Here is a 21592-nt window from a genome sequence, read left to right as displayed (position 1 = left end):
GTGTATGCTAACTAACTGAAGATACAGATGCCCTACAGCTATCTATGGGCAGCCATGCCACCACCCAGAGAAAACTTCTGCTCTCACCAAAGGTCATCGCTTTAGAGAATTATGAGTGACAAAGAAATATGCTGTAGCACTCTGTAGGAAACCAAAGATCAAGACGAGGAAAAAAAAAATCCCCAGATACGCATGTGCAGAAAAAGGCTGAACTTGGCCTTTATGCACTTATAAACCTATTCTCCTTCATTGAAAGTGCAGACCTATCAAAGCCATAGATTTACGGCTCTTCAAGGCTTGGTGGCTTTGTGCAGGGAAAATGACAACTTCTGGTTGAGATGTAAGAAGCAAGCCATTTCAAAGTCAAACTTCTTCAGAACTCAGGACTGAGTGCCTGGTAGACGCCTTTTGAAATTGAGCTGTAGGGAACAGCAAGAGGGAAAAAGGAAGTACAGAAAATGTTATTCATTATTAAGTGAGATGCTAAGTACAAAAATCTCATTATATTGAAAACAGCAGAATTTACTCCCATTTTTTACACTGGGCAGAGAAGCATATCTGCAAGAGAAGAATTTATGACAGGCATTTGGGTTACAGCAATCAGACCAGCAAAGGTGTTTGCCTGAAGGTTTGCTTAGTTAGAAGGTAAAAGTCATGCCAATAAGATGCCTACCTTTGTCAAGTGCTTTTGTTCCACACTTAAGTAATCACATCATTAAACAGCTCCAAAGAGTCTTGCCCTTAACTGATGGGGGTACTCCTACTAAACTGACAGTCAGTTTTAAGGAAGCAAAAGAGCCCTCCCACACACGGTAATAGAGGTGGCGGGATCTAGGGAATATAGGGACCAGTATTATTTAATATTTTTGTCAGGGACATGGACAGTGGGATTGAGTGCACCCTCAGCCAGTTTGTGAACGACACCAAGCTGAGTGGTGCGGTTGATACTCTAGAAGGACGGGATGCCATCCAGAGGGACCTTGACAGGCTTGAGAGGTGGGCCCACGCGAACCTCACAAAGTTCAACAAGGCCAAGTGTAGCTCCTACACCTGGGCTGGGGCAATCCCAAACATTGATACAGGCTGGCAATGAGTAGACTGAGAGCAGCCCTGTGGAGAAGGACTTGGGGTACTGGTGGATGAAAAACTGAATATGAGCCGGCAATGTGTGCTCGCAGCCCAGAAAGCCAACTGTATCCTGGACTGCATCAAAAGAAGCGTGTTCAGCAGGTCAAAGGAGGTGATTCTCCCCCTCTACCTGGCTCTTGTGAGAGCCCACCTGGAATACTGCATTCAGATCTGGGGCCCCCAGCATAACAAAGAGATGAACCTACTCAAGCGGGTCCAAAACGGGGCCACGAAGATGATCATGGGGCTGGAGCACCTCCCCTGTGAGGTCAGGCAGAGAGAGCTGGAGTTGTTCAGCCTGGAGAAGAGAAGACTCTGGGGAGACCTTATAGCAGCCTTCCAGTACTTAAAGGGGGCCTACAGGAAAGATGGGAAGGGACTCTTTATCAGGGAATCTAGTGACAGCATGAGGGGTTATGGCTCTACATTGAAAGAGGGTAGATTTAGATTAGCTATTAGGAATGAATTCTTTACTGTGAGGGTGGTGAGACACTGGAACAGGTTGCCCAGAGAAGTTGTGGATTCCACCTCCCTGGAAGTGTTCAAGGCCAGGCTGGATGAGGCTTTGAGAAACCTTATCTAGTGAAAGATGCCCCTGCCCATGGCAGGGGGGTTGGAACTAGATGATGGTTAAGGTCCCTTCCAACACAAACTATTCTGTGATTCTATGGTGCCACTGGCACTAATAATCAGCTGAAGACCTCTCCAGGATATTGGAACTAGTGGCATGCGATGATCCGAAAAAAATCTTGATCATAACACCAGCCTTGTTCAGGCTGGTTGAGGACTGCAGTATTTTCAAGGCTGGTTGAGGACTGCAGTATTTTCAGATGCTTGCTTTGGAAATGAACTTCCAAGAAGCAAGACTATTCTAGGAGACAAGGTATCATTAAGTTCCTACCGTAAGTACTGTACATGCTATGATTCCAAAAATATTGTAAACAGCCAGAGGAAGAGCAAATTTAAGACACGAGGATGTCACAAGGTGTTTGAGGTGAGAATGTATAAATATACTGCTCCCTTGAGTAAGGTTCAATATCTGGTTCCACCAGGCTATTTAGCAGCAGCTATTTAAGTGATGGAGCTGTACAGGAGTTAACAAACTGGAAAGAGAAAAAGGAAAAGTGGAATTGTACCAAAACGGGAAACAAGAACCACGGCATCCTGCAATCAGTTAGCATAATCTCTCCCTGTTATACGTCAAAGAATAGCAAGCATTTAAAGGTTACACATACATCACTGAATGCCTATCCTGTTTGCATGAGAATGTACCTTTGCTGTTATTTGGAGTTGTATTAATAATTCTTGGGAAAAGCTTAAAATTGTATGCTAATGTAATTCTCTTTACAGTACTGCCTAGGAAAGTTTATAAGCCTTGCTGCTCCAGGTGTGGTGCAGATGTAAAGGCAGAAAAACTTTCTTGGTCTGTAGTCTAAAGAGGCGGACACTTAAGAGAAGAAGGGATTAAAACAGTTTGAACCAGAGGTGCATCAGGTCATTGTCCAAAAAGAGCACAGACTCCCCTAGTAAGAGAGTCTTTTAGGAGCTGTGAACTATGAACTGACACAATGACCGACAGAAGCTGGGTCTCTGCCTGTGTGAATATCTTTATGCAAGAGAAAAAGAAACACGAGTTGTCACAATTTCATGGTAAATAAAGGGAAATCTCAGAAAGAGGATATACAGAATCTCTACATTTTCCCTGATGACGTGTTTTGATTAAAATATTTAATTTCAATTTAATTTTTTTAATGATAAACTTTCCTACTCCTTAGATGATTACATTCTATATGCGAACTAGAATGCATCTGATTTTTTTTCTTAGTTAATTGTCTGTTGCAAAGTGTGCATCAAATCAAATACTGTTTTAAAACTAGCTGCTTTATTAAATAAAAGAAGTACCTGTATTTTGTGAACAAAGCAATTTATTTCAGATTGTGAAATTTATCAAGATTAAAGAATGACTTGATCATTTTCCTAAAACCACTGATCATTTCTTCTCTTTTTAATAAAAGAAAAATGGGCATTTCTGCTGCTTTAAAAGCCCCCATTTCTCAGCTTTGAAAGAACTGGACTTTGAGTTAAAAAAAAAAGAATAATAAATATGTTCAGTGCAGCTGGAAGACTTAGCTAGTGACTCTCAATTGTTAACTTGCTTCAAACCAATTTTTAGTTAAATACGTATTAAGAACATACCTGACTTTATAGAAAATGTAAAAAGCAACTTTTAAATAAATTGCCAGAAGAGGAGGCCAGTGGTATGGGACACAGATATATCACAGCTCACATGAGGAAACAGAATGGTAAACTAGCTGGCTTTTCTACTTCTCCATAAGATCTTACAATTTTTAAACATTTGAAATGTTAACTGGAAGAGGCTAGTTGAATACTGTACAAAACATTACTCATAGAAGGGAAAACTAATTTTTAAAAACTGAAGTTAATGCTCTTCTTCGAAGCTCTGCAGGGGTTGTGTGTACTTCAAGACATACATACTTTAAGCTGTGATTTCATAAGCAGCTTAAGCAAATTAGAGATCAAAGATCTTTCTTGCTTGATGTACCTATCGTGCTGTTTTTCCCAGGTCTGATTTAGCTTGCTGAACTGGCCAGAGTTGGTTATTTCACCTTTTTTTTTTTTTTTGAAGAGTGACATTGCAGTGAGATGAGGGAGCTGACCTGCCTCACCCCGCAGCTGTACGCTCATTAGTGCTGACAGAAAGGATGGCTGGGAACATGCTAATGAGGGCAGAGCACACACAGCACCAGCATGATCTTCAGTCAAACCCTTGAACCACAGCCTTCATTTACGAGGTCGCCCCAAATGCACGTGGTAAAGTGCACCACGCATTTAAACGGAAGTTTTCTGATGCTACGGTTTGGTGCTTTTCCCAGTTCATTTTGTTGGCCTCAAACACCGACGTACAGTCTCTCTGTATGATGTTTTCTGGGTGCCTGTATTTCGATTAGCTCTTTTCCACAAACCATCAGCTTTGTAGAAAATAGAAAATACACAGTTCACCCAAATGCTGCCCTTAATTACTCAGCTTAAACTCTACATACTTAGATTTTGGAGACAAATCTGAAACCGCGGTGAGAATCTGAGGACTGTTCCAGGGAAATCTGCCTTTCGCACTGTCCTTCCCTTTCAGGACACCCGCCCCTACAGTGTTTTTTAAAAAAAAGGCTATTTCAAGGGGTGGTAATAACAGGCTGACGACTGCATTACCCGCCAACCCTCCGTGTGTCTGGCTGGGGCAGGATCTCTCTCCTCTGTCGGGCAGACTGTGTGCACAACCTTTTTTATCCTCCCAATTTCCAGCCTGTCCTTCCCAAACTGAGTACTACAGGCACGCAGAAGTTTGTTACGAAGAGGACTGGGATGAGCCGCTCCCTCGGCAGGAGCACAGCACACAGGTGCCTCACGAGCTGTTTCTCACCTCCCTTCCAACTCACCCCACGGCTTCAGGCCGGCTCCCAGCGGGGCGCTGCACGCACCCACACTCGGCAGTGCTCACACCGCGGCCAGTGGTTGTTTTAATGAAGTTGTTAATCTTCCAGAGGAAAGGAAATGATAACACTTTAAAAGGCATTAAATTGGCACTATTTTCTCTATTTACGGAGGAGACAGCTTGTCTGTGCTACAACGCTTCCCAAGTGGGGGAGATGAGGAGCACATATCTTCCTATCTACTAAGTGTCATATTCTCGGCATGTGGTTTGCACTGATCAGATGACTGCTTCAGGTAAGATGCCCTGCCCTGCTTATTAGAAAAATGCCAGGCATAGCTACAGTGCCAGCAGACGGGGACTTACTCCAAGAGCTTGATTTCAGGCTTGCTCAAACATTTTAGCACAGAGCTAAAGGTTAATGTGTCAGTAATACACAGAAACACTGAAAATGCAACAGGAAAACAAAGTTACAATGAAAAATTATAGTAAAATAGCTACACAGGTATATGCAGTGCATCTGAGTTATACGACATTCATTTTTGCCGTTGTTCCATCCTAAACAAATATGCACCACAGGGTTTCCTTTAAACCTCTTATATTTTTTTCTTTGTTGTTATTAGAGCAGAACTGTGACAATTTTTTTATTGGCGTTGCTGTTATAAACCCTGTTTCTGAGAGAGTGGATAGCTCATCTCTTAGTGTTCGATAGGATTAAAAACAGTGTACAATTGCAGGCTACACAAATCTTTTTGGTTAAAGGAAAGAAAAGGGTTGATTCAGCTGGATTTTGGTTCAGTTCAAAAGCACTAATTCTTCCTCTTTTCTTTGGCTTTAGATGCATTTCATGTTACCTCGAGGCTCAAGACCATTAGATGAACATATGCGATCTGTACGTCAAGGAGTGCTTTGATTGTATAGAGCTGGATGATTGTCACGACGGGGTTGAATGCTTATGGGCAAGGATGAGGGGGAAGGCCAACAAGCCGGATATCCTGCTGGGGGTCTGTTATAGACCACCCGACCAGGGCGTAGAAGCTGATGAAGTGTTCTTCAAGCGACTGGCAGAAGTCTCGCAGTCGCAAGCCCTTGCTCTTGTGGGGGACTTCAACTTACCGGATGTCTGCTGGAAGTACAACACAGCTAAGAGGAAACAGTCCCGGAGGTTCCTCGAGTGTGTCGAAGATAACTTCCTGACGCAGCTGGTAAGCGAGCCTACAAGGGAAGGTGCCCTGCTTGACCTGCTGTTTACGAACAGAGAGGGTCTGGTGGGTGAAGTGAAGGTCGGAGGCCGTCTTGGGCTTAGCGACCATGATATGATAGAGTTTTCATTATTTAGCCAAGTAAGGAGGCGGGTGAGCAATACCGTTACCATGGACTTCCGGAGGGCAGACTTTGCCCTGTTCAGGACACTGGTCGGGAGGGTCCCTTGGGAGACGGTCCTGAAGGGCAAAGGGGCCCAGGAAGGCTGGACCCTCTTCAAGAAGGAAATCTTGAAGGCGCAGGAGCAGGCAGTGCCCATGTGCCGTAAGAAGAGCCGGCAGGGAAGACGGCCGGCCTGGCTCAACAAGGAGCTTATGCTGAGGCTTGGGGAAAAAAAGAGAACTTACCACCTCTGGAAAAAGGGGCAGGCAAGTGAAGAAGAATACAAGGACCTCGTTAGGTCATGCAGGGAGGGAATTAGGAAGGCGAAAGCCCAGCTAGAGCTCAACCTGGCCACGGTCGTGAGGGACAACAAAAAAAGCTTCTATAAATACATTAACAACAAAAAGAGGACCAAGGAGAATCTCCATCCTCTACTGGATGCGGCGGGGAACATTGTCACGAAGGATGAGGAAAAGGCTGAGGTACTTAATGCCTTCTTTGCCTCAGTCTTTAACAGCCACACCGGGTATCCTCAGGGTATCCGTCCCCCTGAGCTGGATGACAGGGATGGAGAGCAAAATAGGCTCCCCATGACCCAGGAGGAAGCAGTTAACGACCTGCTATGCCACTTGGACACTCATAAGTCTATGGGGCCTGATGGCATCCACCCAAGGGTGCTGAGGGAGCTGGCGGAGGAGCTTGCCAAGCCGCTCTCCATCATTTATCAACAGTCCTGGTCAACGGGGGAGGTCCCGGATGACTGGAGGCTTGCCAACGTGACACCCATCTACAAGAAGGGTCGGAAGGAGGATTCGGGGAACTACAGGCCTGTCAGCCTGACCTCGGTGCCGGGGAAGGTTATGGAGAGGCTCATCTTGAGGGCGCTCACGGGACACGTGCAGGTTACCCAAGGGATCAGGCCCAGCCAGCACGGGTTCATGAGAGGCAGGTCCTGCTTGACCAACCTGATCTCCTTCTATGACCAGGTGACCCGCCTAGTGGATGAGGGAAAGGCTGTTGATGTTGTCTACCTGGACTTCAGCAAAGCCTTTGACACTGTTCCCCACAGTATTCTCCTGGAGAAGCTGGCGGCCCGTGGTTTAGACAGGTACACTCATCGCTGGGTAAAAAACTGGCTGGATGGCCGAGCCCAGAGGGTTGTGGTGAATGGGGTGAAATCCAGCTGGCGGCCGGTCACAAGCGGAGTCCCCCAGGGCTCGGTTTTGGGACCGGTCTTGTTTAATGTCTTCATTGATGATCTGGATGAGGGGATAGAGTGCTCCCTCAGCAAGTTTGCAGATGACACCAAGTTGGGAGGGAGTGTTGATCTGCTTGAGGGTAGGAAGGCTCTGCAGAGGGATCTGGACAGGCTGGATCGATGGGCTGAGGCCAACCGGATGAAGTTCAATAAGGCCAAGTGCCGGGTTCTACACTTCGGCCACAACAACCCCAGGCAACGCTACAGGCTTGGGGACGAGTGGCTGGAAAGTTCCCCTGCAGAAAAGGACCTGGGGGTGTTGATTGACAGCCGGCTGAATATGAGCCAGCAGTGTGCCCAGGTGGCCAAGAAGGCCAACGGCATCCTGGCTTGTATCAGAAACGGTGTGGCCAGCAGGAGCAGGGAGGTGATCATGCCTCTGTACTTGGCTCTGGTGAGGCCGCACCTCGAATACTGTGTTCAGTTTTGGGCCCCTCACTACAAGAAGGACATTGAGGTGCTGGAGCGTGTCCAGAGAAGGGCGACGAAGCTGGTGAGGGGTCTGGAACACAAGTCTTATGAGGAGCGGCTGAGGGAACTGGGGTTGTTTAGCCTGGAGAAGAGGAGGCTGAGGGGAGACCTCATCGCTCTCTACAATTACCTGAAAGGGGGTTGCAGAGAGGTGGGTGTTGATCTCTTCTCCCAAGTGACTAGTGACAGGACTAGAGGAAATGGCCTCAAGTTGCGACAGGGGAGGTTCAGGCTAGACATTAGGAAAAAGTTCTTCACTGAGAGAGTGGTGAAACACTGGAATAGGCTGCCCAGGGAGGTGGTAGAGTCACCCTCCCTGGAGGTATTCAAGGAGCGTGTGGATGTGGCATTGTGGGATGTAGCTTGATGGACATGGTGCTGTGTGGTGTTGGGTGGGTTGTGGCTTGTTATTGTTGTTGTGTGGCGTGGGTTTTGTGTTTTTTTTTTTTTTTTGTGGGTTTTTTGATGTTGTGTGGTTTTTTTTTTTTTTTTTTTTTTTTTTTTCCCAGGTTGGACTCGATGATCTTACAGGTCTTTTCCAACCGTACTGATTCTGTGATTCTGTGATCTTATGTTACCCCAGGGCACCCTCTGTGCCCTGTGCGTGTATGTATGCATACACACAGAGAACACAGCTAATCACAGGCAATTTCCCTCAGCTGCTGCAATGGAAGGATGGCTAACACAGTGGCCAAGTTCTTTATTTAGAAATAAGAATAATCTCATAAACCAAACATTCTTCCACAAAGATGAGAGCAATTTTTAACAGACTTTTTTTTCCTTTTTACCAGCACAAGTAACTGTAGCAACTTGTGATTGCAGGTGCAACCCAACCACAAATACACTGAATTCTTAGGTAGAGTCAGAAAGGCAGTAAATGGTGTATTTACAACATTGCCAATAGGCAGGGCAGCTGGCTGAAGCCTTGGGAAATGATGAAGGACGCCAAGCATCTTATGACTTGACAGACAAAACTCCCATATTTACGAATAAGGAAATCTCCCCTTACCTGAGACATCCTTTCACGATGCTTAGCTTCAAGTCTTTCTTTGGCTTTCTGGAAATGGGCATGTTCATTCTCATCTCCAGGTGTCTCCAAATATTTGTCAACAGCATCAGGAGTGCTAGCAGCTGTAGTAGGGACTGAGGTAAAATTTTGAGGTGGGGAGAGGGAAGGAAGGGGGAAGAAAAGCAGAATTTCTACTTTAGTACAGGTAAAATTTGGTCGGACCAAGCAAGAACATCTGTTCTAATTTCCATTGGAATTAAGCCGTTCGTTTAACCTCAGAGGAGGATATAAAAATATGGTTTAGGTGGATATATTACACGCAGCAAATAATACAAATACACAAGGATTTCAGCCCCTGCCCCATTTTATAAACCAGGAGAAACCCGTCAGAGTGAACAAAGCAATGTTATTCAAACAGGTTAGAAACTGCTGCCAAAGGAAAAATTCCAAGGAAAAAAAAGCCTGGCAATGACTAAAGCACCTAAGCCAGCAGAAAGTCCCTTGCGAAGTTACATGCTTTGTATATTAGTTTATTTTTAAAAGGTAAACTGTAACACATGAGTGCCAATGAAAATACATTTTAAAGCACCTATGGACCCCACAGTACCCTAATGAAATACCTCAAATCCCTTAGTGACAGTTTGGCCTCACAGATATTTACTTCATTTGGAACAACTTTGATGAAGAAAACCCCTCATGGATGCTGGAAATAATCAGCAAGCTTGCACTGATTGCTAGCCATTCCTGCCGGATAACTAGGCAATGCCTATCACACTGGTAGTGGAAAGATTTCCATTTGGGGTAATTAAAGCAGAGTGAACAACAGTTCCTTCACTATGCAGTGATGTCCAACAACCCCTACATTAACTAGAGTAACATTTCTGTGCTAAGGACATAGCAGCAATTTAAAAAGCTCTCCAATGGTGATCAACTATTTCATTTCAACTATACTGTCCCTAAATATTTTATTATATAATTAGTTTCATTTCCTTGGTCACATTTAGTTCAACAATTGCAAAGTTATTTTAAAAATTCTGACAAAGAAACAAAGACCGTACACATAGTTCAGCAGGATTCTTTTCAAAACGCGTTTGACTACATGTACTATAGTTAACTTCACTTACAGAGGTAATACATTTTAGTAGATAGACTAACACAGGTAGGGAAAAACCCAGGACCCTCCCACACCCCCAAAATTTCTCAATGTCTTCAACAAAAGCGATCTTTAATCTGAAGATCACACTGAGTAATAACAACCAATATTTATTTACGACTACTTTCTCCAAAACAAGTAGAAATATAAACACACCTATGTTAAATTATTAAATAAATAAATAACCCGTTAGAAGTGCAATGTGTTAGTCCCAATGAAATATATCCTCAAATTTTAAGAAACACTTAAGCCAAAATCCAAACTTTGCCTCCAATTTTACCTTAGATGCATAACCCCAAAAGCAAAGCAAACAACAATCCCAGAAATTAACAGAAAGCCTTTGGATTTGGCTGCATTTGCAGTATCTCTACATGTTCTCTGCAATAAGCATGAATGGTTTTGGCTGCTGTTGGTATAAATTGCACAATGGATTTTGTAAGTTACTCACTGGATCAAAGGAAAGGCCTCCCTTGTCTCAAAACAAAACAAAACAAATCTAAAAGCAACCAAAAAAAAATCCAATTGAGAAGTCCTAAGTAGTGCAAATTATCACTTCTCCTGCCATTTTTACATTTGTTTCATAAATATTTAATTACAAGTTTATATTTTGTAGAATTGTAAACTTCGTTACTGAAGTACTGTAACAATCAAACAGGAACAAATAAGCTTCCTGACAAGCCACAAAAATTACAAAAATAGAATGCAACTCTACAACTTCAGACAATTAGTCTCTAATACTGTTACTAAAGCATAAAAATTTTCCTTCTTTTTAAACTCTTAATGATAATGACCCATCTTCAACAATAATGTGGTTTCTGCTGGGGTGCAGTGCTGCCTGCCAGAAAGGCTACAGCCAGTGTAAGCAAATTCCAAAAACAAATCACCCAAAGCTCAGACTGGGTGAAAACATTTCTGTAATGCTCAGAAGTACGTATTTCTAAATATCTTTGCCTTTTTATCTCTCAAGCACCAAATTAATTTAATCTTTATCTTTCCTGAAGCTGCAGTTAAGTATAGTACTTTTTAATTCCATTTAGAACATGAAAAGAAAATTCTGTTTCAAAGCAGGAAGAAATTGAAGAGCGTCAGACCGAGCAAAGGCCATCCCTTCCAGGCTCCTGTTTCCTCACGCGGGTTCACTAAACACCCTCAGGCAAGAGCACTGAATTCTCTTTTGCAATGTTTAACTAACCTTGCTGGATTTTCCCTCCATGACTCTAATTTTATTCCCCCCCCAAAACTTGCATGAGATTTAACATTCACAATATGGTGTAGCAATGACTTCCACGGTTTAATCAGGCTTTGTGTGAAGAGGATTTCCCCCTGCCTACACCCTCCATCGCTGACTCTGCAGGACACAGCAGGGTTTAGCACGGGAAGATTGAATGGGGGAGAGCTCTGGTGCATTAATCGTCCTTTTCCATCTCCAACTGAACTGAAGTCTGTACAAATGTGAGTGGAAAGAAGTGACAAGCTAAATAACTGCCCAATAAATTATGCAAATTTAACCTTTAATTTATTGAACAGGAAAAAAGGTCACTAGCATTTGCACTGAGATCAGTTAAGCCACCTGTACATTCAAGGTCTGATTTTCAAAAGCTCCGTCTCGCATGCGCAGCCTTTACGGCCCAGATTTTCAGACAATACACTTACTTCCCACCGGGATGCTCGCTGGTGTGTTTCTGAACTGGTGAGGGTAGTGGGTGCTGAGGTCTGGAAACCCTGATTTGAGTGCCTGGTGCCAAGGATGTCAGAGCACCCAGCCCCCTCCAAAAGCTGTGCAAAACCAAATCAAACGAAGACGATGCATTAAACACCACAGACCTGGACGCCTGAAACAGCCAGGCCTTGCCCAGGAGCACAGGACAGGATGCGGGCAGTACACTGATATCCAACCACAACCTGCTCTCTCAAGCTAACGCTAAAGAGGGTAATGCTAATGAAGAGCAATACTCCATAGGAGGAGAAAGCTACTATCCCTGACCTTGTGCAAAAAGCAAAAGGCTGGTGTAACGCCACACAGGGCTCTCCACTACGTGCTCCCAAAAAGAAAGAGGGCTTGGAAAGGGGCATGTGGGCTGATGGGAGATTGGGGAACCCATCTCATGGGTAAGAAGCTCAATCAGTTACACTCACCCTCCAAGGAGTGGACTACTAATTTGATTTAGAAAATCTCTACTGAGAAAAGATTTCTGACAACAGCTTATCGGAAAGATGCAACTGAGGTCTGATGGTTGGAAACCAAAGTTAGGCAGAAATAAGGCTGGAAATCCAGACCAGAAATAAGCCACCCTCTTTCAGTAGTAATTAAGTATTTGAAGTACTTATGCAAAGATATGCTGATTCACCCAAAAGCATCCTTGAAAACATCCTGCTTCAGCACCTCCTTCCAAAACCCAGCCGGTGAACAGGCGTGAAAGCAAGGGGTAAAACGGGTGTTTTCTCCCTCCCTGCTTGCTGCTGGCACCGCTCCACGCTCAGCACGCATCAGAGCAAGCCAAACTTGTGCAAAACCAGCTATAAGGACTCAGCCAGCCTACTGCTCCTGGAACATTTATTCGGCCGCTGGTGGCCGCAAAGACCAACCAACCTACCAACACTGACCACATCTCCCTCTGCAAACAGAGACACTGTTTAAACTCTTAAAAACACAGAGATAATTTTCATTAAAAAGAAGTTCAGTGCATATGTTTACGAAAATACTAAAAGGTGAGATGAAATGTCACATATGTTTTTGTTTTCTATTGTAACTGCGATTCAGAAGCGGTCTTTTTATGAGTGGTTAGCTATTCATGTAATTTGAAATCAGGAATGTTTCTGACAAAAAATAACTAGTGTGCTTAAAAAAAATAACCCTACAAGATTTCGCTCCCTGTATTTACAAAGCCTGCAAATGATTATGTGACTTCTCCGTCCAGTATTAAAAAAATTGTAATTATCAACAGTATGTTAAAAAACCCTTGGTATTCCAACATAATGATAACTGACAGCCGACCCTCCCCCCCCAAGAAAAAAAGACAAGAGTTACAAAAATACTGACCCTCCCTTCTTCTGCATAAAGCAGAAACATTTTCAAATTTCTTCATGGCTGTTGGCACAAAATCTATCCTTTGCACTCCAATACATTTGGGAACTTTGTTTCTAGAGATGTAGTGCATGTTTTCTCATAGTAAATTGGGAACATTTGGTCAGACATCAGTTACATGTAGCCTGATCTCATTTTTTGACCACATCTGCTCTTAGAAAAAGGTTTCATTTTCTATGTGTTGTTTGTTTTATACGGTAAATCATTCTACTACTGCATGAAGACTGACCAAAAAGTGTGCGTTGACAGGTGTGGAAGAAATGTGGTATCAGATGACATTTTCTTCACACTTGCACTCCTTTTACCTGTCAATTCCCAAATAGATTTTTTTAAAAATTTTTATTAGATTTTAAAATCCTAACCTTCCTGGAGACACAGGTTCAATAATACAGTGAAATTATGCTCTACACATGTTGCTGTTTAACAACAATCCTCACATATCAGGAGACCAGGGAGGAAAAAAAAAAGGGCAAGAAAAATATGCCCACAGATCCTGTTTTACTATTTCACATAAAAATAAATAGCCCATACCAGCCTCTCCAGTGAAAGAAAAATACAGTCGCTCACCAGCCTCCTATGAAGTGAATTAGTAGACGCCCCTTTTCTGAATGACATTAGCTGTTGCATATAAGATGGGAAACCATTTGAAATGAGAGCATTACCCAACTACAATGAAGTATTCAGTGGATGCATTCATTGCCTCTGAATTCCACATAGGCAACTGCCTCATTAATGAAGGATTAAGATCAAAGCTTTCGGTTGTTGACTAAGATCACAACTAATTATAGCACTTCTGACAATCACAAATGCGTATGGAATATCTTTAGCAAGAAGGATTTCTGTTACTGCTACTGCTACCTTGTGAAATGAGCTGTTTTTACAAGATGGTATCCCCATTCTTTTGTGAATAAGCTACTCAGCTTACAGCAGGGTGGCAAAACCAATGAACAGAATCTAAACAACAGGGAAGGAAAATAACGATTACCTTTTTATTACAAAACAGACAGATTACCGACTGAATGATACAAGACAAATGAAGGCTGGGAAAGGTTTATCTAAGATTGTAGCAAATTAGCATTATTTTAAACATAGGGAAAAGGATGCACAAGGATGAGTTTTTACATAAGAAGTTGTTAAGTTTAATATAATTTAATTACTTAGAGAACAGTGTGTGCCGAACTGGTATGCTTTCTAGTAGTGATGAATACTGGGGCACAGAACAGTAAGTGTACTCACGTACTATATATGTAAATTATAATCTACTACATTATGGAGACAACTATTCCCATTCTTAGCACTGTAAGCTGGAGGACCAGCAGGCAAAGTGCCATTCCCTTTCACTTTTAATTACTTTCTCTTCATACAAGCTTTCACCAAGACCACTTTCTCAACCCTGTCTAAAACTAAAGAATAAAGGGGAGGGCAGAGTTCCTTTCACAGTCAACTGCACAAGGGAGACCATGTGAGAATGAAAACCAGACATATCCCCAGTTTTAGTATTTTACCTGTAAACGACAGGTTGTTGCTGCTGCTGGTTTCTTTTTAGGGTTTTGGGGGCAAACAGACAGCACTGCTGTGCTCCAAGGGTTGGCATCACCCCTAGACTGGCAGGAGTTCTGGGAGCCAGATCTTTCACCTCGTGGCTCATCAGCACATCTCCCCACGTGGAAGCTAACTGCAGAGCAGTGAACTGTGCTGATCTGCTGATCATGATCAGAGCCTGGTACTCCTGTCTTTGAGGCCACTCAACTCCAGCTGCCCGCTTTTTCAGCAAAGATGCTCAATAACGCAAACTCCCATTAAGTTTCTCATTGATGTTAAGGCTTACCCATTTCAACTACATATTTATCACTCAGCCTGATCACATAACCATTCAGCTGGGTTTTATTTGTCTTGCACATTTGCGTTATCCTCATGTTTTGACAATTATATTTAAGACATGCAAAAAGTCTTTGAAAGTAAAATGTTCTTCATAAAAACTGAGGAATTCTGACTACAATGGTAGGGACTTGGAAAGCACAAAACCTGGACTAACAGACCGAATTAAGACAAATATGTTATTCTGCCAGAAAAAAAATATATGCATGTTGGTACTAAATTCAGAAAAAAAAGCCCCCTGTAAAAGTAGTGGTTGTATGCTCAGCGATCACATCCGAAGCAGTAAAAAGAATCACCAGTTCTGAGACTTAACTTCTCCACCTTCAATTTCAAGCTGCCTCTTAGCTTCCAAAATTTTGATGAATGTTCCTAAAGTGGATTAGAAAGCACATTGTTTAAAAATGTCTACTAGTTTAACTGAAAGAGATTCCAGGCACAGGTGATATGAAGAGAGTTAACATACGAAAAAGAACCCAGTGTTCCAGAGGGATGTTCTTTCCTTTCTTAACAGTTGGGTTATCTCATTGTTTTCATTAACCATCAAGGCTAAACTACTTTGTTATAAAATACTGTGTACAGTTTCTGTAATATTTCATAACTTGCATTAGTACTCAAAGAATAATTACAGGTCAATGTAGCAACCTTGGCCTGAAAACATAATTAAGTGTATTGAGGTGGAGAAATCACATGTTTAAGAGTTACATTCCCTTTTGAACTTTACTTTGCAAAGACTGATCCTATCTTCTGTTGGTATGTTATAATTCAAATAGTTGGCATAGCATCAAAACAATAGGCAGCTTAAAAGACAGTTTAGTGAAATCCCTCACAGAGACTTCTTGGAGAGGAAAAAAAAAAAACCCCATACTCTCATTATTCCTCATCTATTGCCTGAACTAAAATTGATACTTGCCACCTAAACTAGGTTCGAATTAAATTTTCTCATGTAAGAGTTCTTCTGTGCAAGAACTTCAAGATACATTTTCTATCCATGCACAGCTAGAACTTCGCAACCATGACTGCAACTTCCTTTTCACCAGCCCTGACAAATGCAATTTTGCTTTGCTCATAACCATTTGACACTCATCTTGGCCATTAATTGCTCAGATCACGCCCCCCGAGTTCTTTGATTCATTTAATGCTTGGGAGGAGGTCCCGAAAGCAAACTTTCCTCAAGCATCTTTGCAATACTCTGCTTCAAGGTCATTCTCTTTTGATTTGTCACCGTAAGTCTAAATATTTATGAGGGAAAAACCCCCATTAAATTCTTCACCTGTTACATCAAATGAGATTGCTGTGAACAAATACAAGTTAGAAGTATTCTCCTGAACATGCCTTCTGCCAAGGTTGTAAACAAAAGTCATCAAGTCCACAGAGTGAAAAAAAAGAACTGTGGTTAAACCCAACAAAAGAAGTTACAGCAAAAAGAGTGTCTACAACAATACATTACATTAATAAAATTCCTAGTGCTTGAAATAATCAGTAGTCTAACTCTTGTATATGAAAACACTTGCATCATTTTACTTTTGAATCCTAAACTTTACCCAACTGCTTTTTAAAAAGGCCCAGTCCAACACTGGTTCCATGTGTGGTTCAAGGGTGAAATATGAGTGCGAATTTATATAGATGAAGAAACTGTGGAACCAAAATTAGTCTCTTGCACCCACTAAAGGTGGTAGCCAAAATTAACAATTTAAATAGATTATAATAGAATTATTCCCATTATAGCTCCTAGGCACTGAATGGTAAGTGTTAAGCACTCACAGTGAATAAAAAACCGCAAAAATATGTTTTTCTTAAGATTTCATCTACACTATTCGAAATTGGCCTCAACTTCACCAAGACACATGATTCAGCTGAGTTTTCATGCCAGAGAAAATAACACCCAGCAGATACAGGCAATTCACACTGGAGATGGTGGAAGAGGGACACATTTAAGAAAAGTCTTGAGAGATAATGTCCCCTTTACTGCTAATTTGGGAAGCAGTAAGACAATTGAATATAAAGAGCCTTTGTGATGAAGCAACAGGTTGTCCTAGTGTGATTGGCTTAGTAAATTTGCAATAACTTTGGGGTTTTTATTAATTCAAATAACAGACTTCCTACTTATTATGTGAAATGCTTCCTTGCAATATCACTACCTATAAAGGCAGATTTTTAGGATATGAAATGTTAGCACTAGACTTCTGTATTTTAAATTGTGTCTCCTGTAGTCCTGTGACAAATTAGTACTGTAGCTAGTTACTGTAACAAATATTTTCCAGCACTAAGCGCATTGTCCAAAAAAATGCATTCCTGGCATGAAGCAACTTGCAAACTCTGCTGCTTTTATAGACAAGAGGCCTGCCAACTCCCCCATAAAGCTCACGAGCAGCAAAAGCTCAGTATCACCTAGTCCAGAAGAAGATGCTCTAGACATGGCCTGCTTTCTGCCTTTGAGCTTCCTACCTGACCTCAAGCTCAAGTGGTCTCTGTAGCTGTACAGATAAGATGAGCAATCACCCAGTAAATAAGACAAAGGATTAAAACGTGCTACCTAACTAAAAATTGGTTATATTTTACCATTCTGCTTACAGGAATGTACTGCAGCTCTTTAATGCCTTAGACATGCTCTGAAAGTTGGCATGCAAGTTTAGCTGCCAACGCATTTTACTCCCTGCTAACTACGGAGATGTCAAGATCCCAAACAAGTAACAAATGGATATAGGAAATTCCTGATAACAGGAGTATCATCTTATAAGCCTTTGCTGTTAAAAGGTGCAGACTGTTATTCGCAGTACCTCTGAAGAGAAATTAAACTGGACATTGCCAAACGTTAGAGGTCATGAATTTTTCCCTCATTAAGAACATGAACCAGAAACACAGTAAGACTGACCTCATCAATTATCAGGGACAGATCCATACTAATCTGTAGGCAAGCTGAAGCTAGCCTATAAGAAAAGCAGTAAGAGCGGATCCCCCATATTAGTCCTTGTCTTATGTATAATATTTCAATCTATATTTAAGAGGGTGTAAAATTCCATGTATATTACGGAATTGTAGCTTTTAGAGTGTCTGTTTCTTTTCGTATCTTCCATTTGAAATTGAAATAAAGCATCTGCCACTTAAAAATCAGAGACTTAGCAAGTTTGTAAGTTTAGAAAATTTAGCCTAGAGAATAAATACTATTCTACCTAAATTCACCTAAAATCTGTGATCATGCCCTAAAATTATCAAAAATAAAACAATACATGTTGACATTTAAACTTATTACTAGGTTTCAGGGTTTACGCAAGGAAGGAGGCAACTGACAGCGCTGAGTCCTGTTGGTTCCCTTTGATGTTAGCCACAGGAATTCAGTACAATGATAAACCCCCCTATTTTATAAAAGATCATTTTAATGATACATCAAAGTTTCAAAAATCTGACTGTGCCACCAGAGTACAGTTCAATCCTGTTTTAGATGCAGAACAAATGAAAACAGAGCCGCACGAATTCCACTCCACTCTGAACACACCACACTGCGGCTGCAGGAGCTGCTGGGAGAGTTGTCTCCTATGCAACAGCTGACAAACGAAGCACATTTAAGGGAAGGAATTTCCCAGCTTTGAAGCTCCTTTTGTCTCCAAGTTAAGACTTGAACATTAACGTAATTTCAAAACAGTACTTATTAAAAAAAGATAATATACTTCCTATAGCTTTAAGGATGTTTAACAAGCAACAATTAAGAGACAAGTGAAAAAATTCATACAATAGATTACTTTTTAGTCTGACAATAAGACGGAAATAATTCCTTCGATAACAGTTATTTATCATCTTCTGCTTATTCTTGTCAATACATACCCATTCTGAGGTCATTAAATCTGAATTAACCGCCTGACAGATCCTAATGACTTCAAAGGAGCCATTAAGGCCAGTCACACAGTAGAAGTTCAAATCCTTATATTGAATAGAAACTGCAGACAGTATTGAACATCCTTATTAAAAATCAATAGAGAGAGAGCACATGGTCTGTCAGGCTGAAGGAATTGGTAACAAGATCCTTAAAGCCTTCTACTTCCAGGGCAATTATATATCAATTCCCATGCAGCTGGGTGATGAATGAAAAAATTGGACAGTAGCGCTCCTAACTAAGAGACAAATCATTTCTGTCAGACTTCAGAGCATCAGTCAAATTCATTGATAGTGGAGAAGGTCTGAGGTTTTGCATGACAGAACAAAGCCACCTTTTCAGATCAAGGTGAAGAGTCTTCAGCAAGGAAGCAGAATAAAACATGAATTCTTTTCTGTAGACAATGTGTTCGGGTTATTAGCATTCAGTATTCATACTTTCAGTATTTATAGCATATAAACAGAACATCCTCAGGTTTTGGTTCAGTCCATTTTCAATGTATTATGAGAAAAATAAACTCACATCCCACCCTTTTGTCCTTTGCCCACTCTTCAAGAGAAATCCAGTCACTACCCACTGTTTCATATTCTTCTCTGTAAAATCAAACTAGTTTATCCTGCAAAACAGACTACAGCTAGACAAAGGAAAAGTGTGCTTTTAGTGTCCATCTTGTTTCCTGCCTAAGAGAGGCTCACTGGATATTTACGGGACACAAGGGAGCAACAAAAATGTGACCACTGGAGAGAAAAGGAGTAAAGAATGGAATGGAATAAATAAGTAAGCATGGGGTGGGGAGGGGTGGGAGGACAAAGATCAAATAGAAACATTAAGTTAAGGGTCACAAGGGGGCAAAAAACAAATCCAAGCAGGACAGAAGAGGAGTGGCCTAGATGGGAACTCTTCTCCACTATTTTTTTTTTCATGGGATTTGAGTGGAGGTGGCATTTGCCTGATCCAAAGCTTTCTAAAACCACATAAGAAACCTCTTCCAGCAACACTGGATCAGTTCCAAAGACAAGATCTCACTTAGGTGCTGAAACGTATGGTATTCAGCACTTCCAATCATTTTCATCACCATTTCTATTCAGCAAAATTATGAAGAATAAGGAGAAGCAGTATGGCAATACTGAAACAGTAGACAAAACCAGAGGAAAACAAACTCTTCGCTGGGTAAAAAACTGGCTGGATGGCCGAGCCCAGAGAGTCGTGGTGAATGGAATCAAATCCAGTTGGCAGCCGGTCACAAGCAGAGTCCCCCCGGGCTCAATTTTGGGGCCGGTCTTGTTTAATGTATTTATCAATGATCTGGATGAGGGGATCAAGTACACCCTCAGCAAGTTTGCAGATGACACCAAGTTGGGCGGGAGTGTTGATCTGCTTAAGGGTAGGAAGGCTCTGCAGAGGGATCTGGACAGGCTGGATCGATGGGCAGAGGCCAATTGGATGAGGTTCAACAAGGCCAAGGGCCGGGTTCTGCACTTGGGTCACAACAACCCCATGCAATGCTACAGGCTTGGGGACGAGTGGCTGGAAAGCTGCCCTGCAGAAAAGGACCTGGGGGTGTTGATTGACAGCCAGCTGAATATGAGCCAGCAGTGTGCCCAGGTGGCCAAGAAGGCCAACGGCATCCTGGCCTCTATCAGAAATAGCATGGCCAGCAGGACTAGGGAAGTGATTGTACCTTTGTACTCGGCTCTGGTGAGGCCGCACCTCGAATACTGTGTTCAGTTTTGAGTCCCTCACTACAAGAAGGACACTGAGGTGCTGGAGCGTGTCCAGAGAAGGGCAACAAATCTGGTGGGGGGTCTGGAGCACGAGTCTTATGAGGAGCAGCTGAGAGAGCTGGGGTTGTTCAGTCTGGAGAAGAGGAGGCTGAGGGGAGACGTTATCGCTCTCTACTATTACCTGAAAGGAGGTTGCAGGGAGGTGGGTGTTGGTCTCTTCTCCCAAGTGACTAGTGACAGGACAAGAGGAATTGGCCTCAAGTTGTGCCAGGGGAGGTTTACATTGGATATTAGGAAAAATCTCTTTACTGAGAGTGGTGAAACACTGGAACAGGCTGCCCAGGGAGGTGGTGGAGTCACCATCAGTGGAGGTATTCAAGGAACATGTGGACGTGGCATTGTGGGACATGGTTTACTGGGCATGGTGGTGTTGCGCTGATGGTTGGACTTGATGATCTTACAGGTCTTTTCCGACCTTAGTGATTCTGTGAAAATGCCTGACCAGTGGCTCTCGGGGAGGATTTGTTAATTAAAGCCAGGCTTTTTAATTCTTCTGTCCACAGCCTGGATCTTTGAAGCAGGAGTTAATGAGCCCTGGACAAATAAGTCTCTTGAGCCTTTTCCTGCCAGCCAGCTTACGCGCGCCGGCAGCGACAGGTGCCGTGGCTGGAGAGGTGGCCATGAAGAGCACAAGTCCTTTGACAAGGTGCTACAGGGCACCGAAGCCATGCTGCCATGGCGGGGGGGGGGGGGTTTCAGGGCCACACCAAAGGTCATCTCTGCACCCTGGCTCCTGCCTCTGGGCTGCTCCTCCCAGGTCCAAAAGTGGCTGCTCTTGGGGCTGCTCCTGATGTGCAGCTCTGCTGTTGGTGGCAGCTTCAAAGGCTGCAGTGGAGATGCTGCTGGAGCCTGGCAGGCAGGAGAGCTTGCAGCGGGGATGTTCTCACCACTGTATTGAACCTGGGGCTTGTCCAGATGTTGCACCTCAAAGGGGTCTCCTGGAGGAAATACCTGGCCCCAGTAATGTTTCCTATGATAAGTCTTAGCAGAGATGTGAGCACAGGCTGGGGCATCGACAGCAGAACTGGATCCTTTCCCATCAGTGATGAACTTGGACCTGTTGGAGTGGGTCCAGAGGAGGCCACAAAAATGATGGGAGGGCTGGAACACCTCTCGTATGAAGAAAGGCTGAGAGAGTTGGGGTT

At 42.8% G+C, this 21592-nt stretch overlaps 1 protein-coding gene across 1 annotated transcript in view; it reads right to left on the bottom strand.

Moving 5' to 3' along the window:
- The window catches only part of APP (amyloid beta precursor protein), a 238051-nt gene that overhangs the window by 68476 nt on the left and 147983 nt on the right, over positions 1-21592 (bottom strand). Inside the window, exon 8 of the mRNA XM_059824454.1 lies at positions 8680-8813. Within this exon, the coding sequence (XP_059680437.1) occupies positions 8680-8813 (134 nt within the window). The remainder of the gene's footprint in view (positions 1-8679; positions 8814-21592) is intronic.

This window comes from Gavia stellata, chromosome 1, assembly GCF_030936135.1.
Source record: "Gavia stellata isolate bGavSte3 chromosome 1, bGavSte3.hap2, whole genome shotgun sequence".
In the NCBI taxonomy this organism is placed as follows: Eukaryota; Metazoa; Chordata; class Aves; order Gaviiformes; family Gaviidae; genus Gavia; species Gavia stellata.
This window is presented reverse-complemented; position numbering and strand designations above follow the sequence as displayed.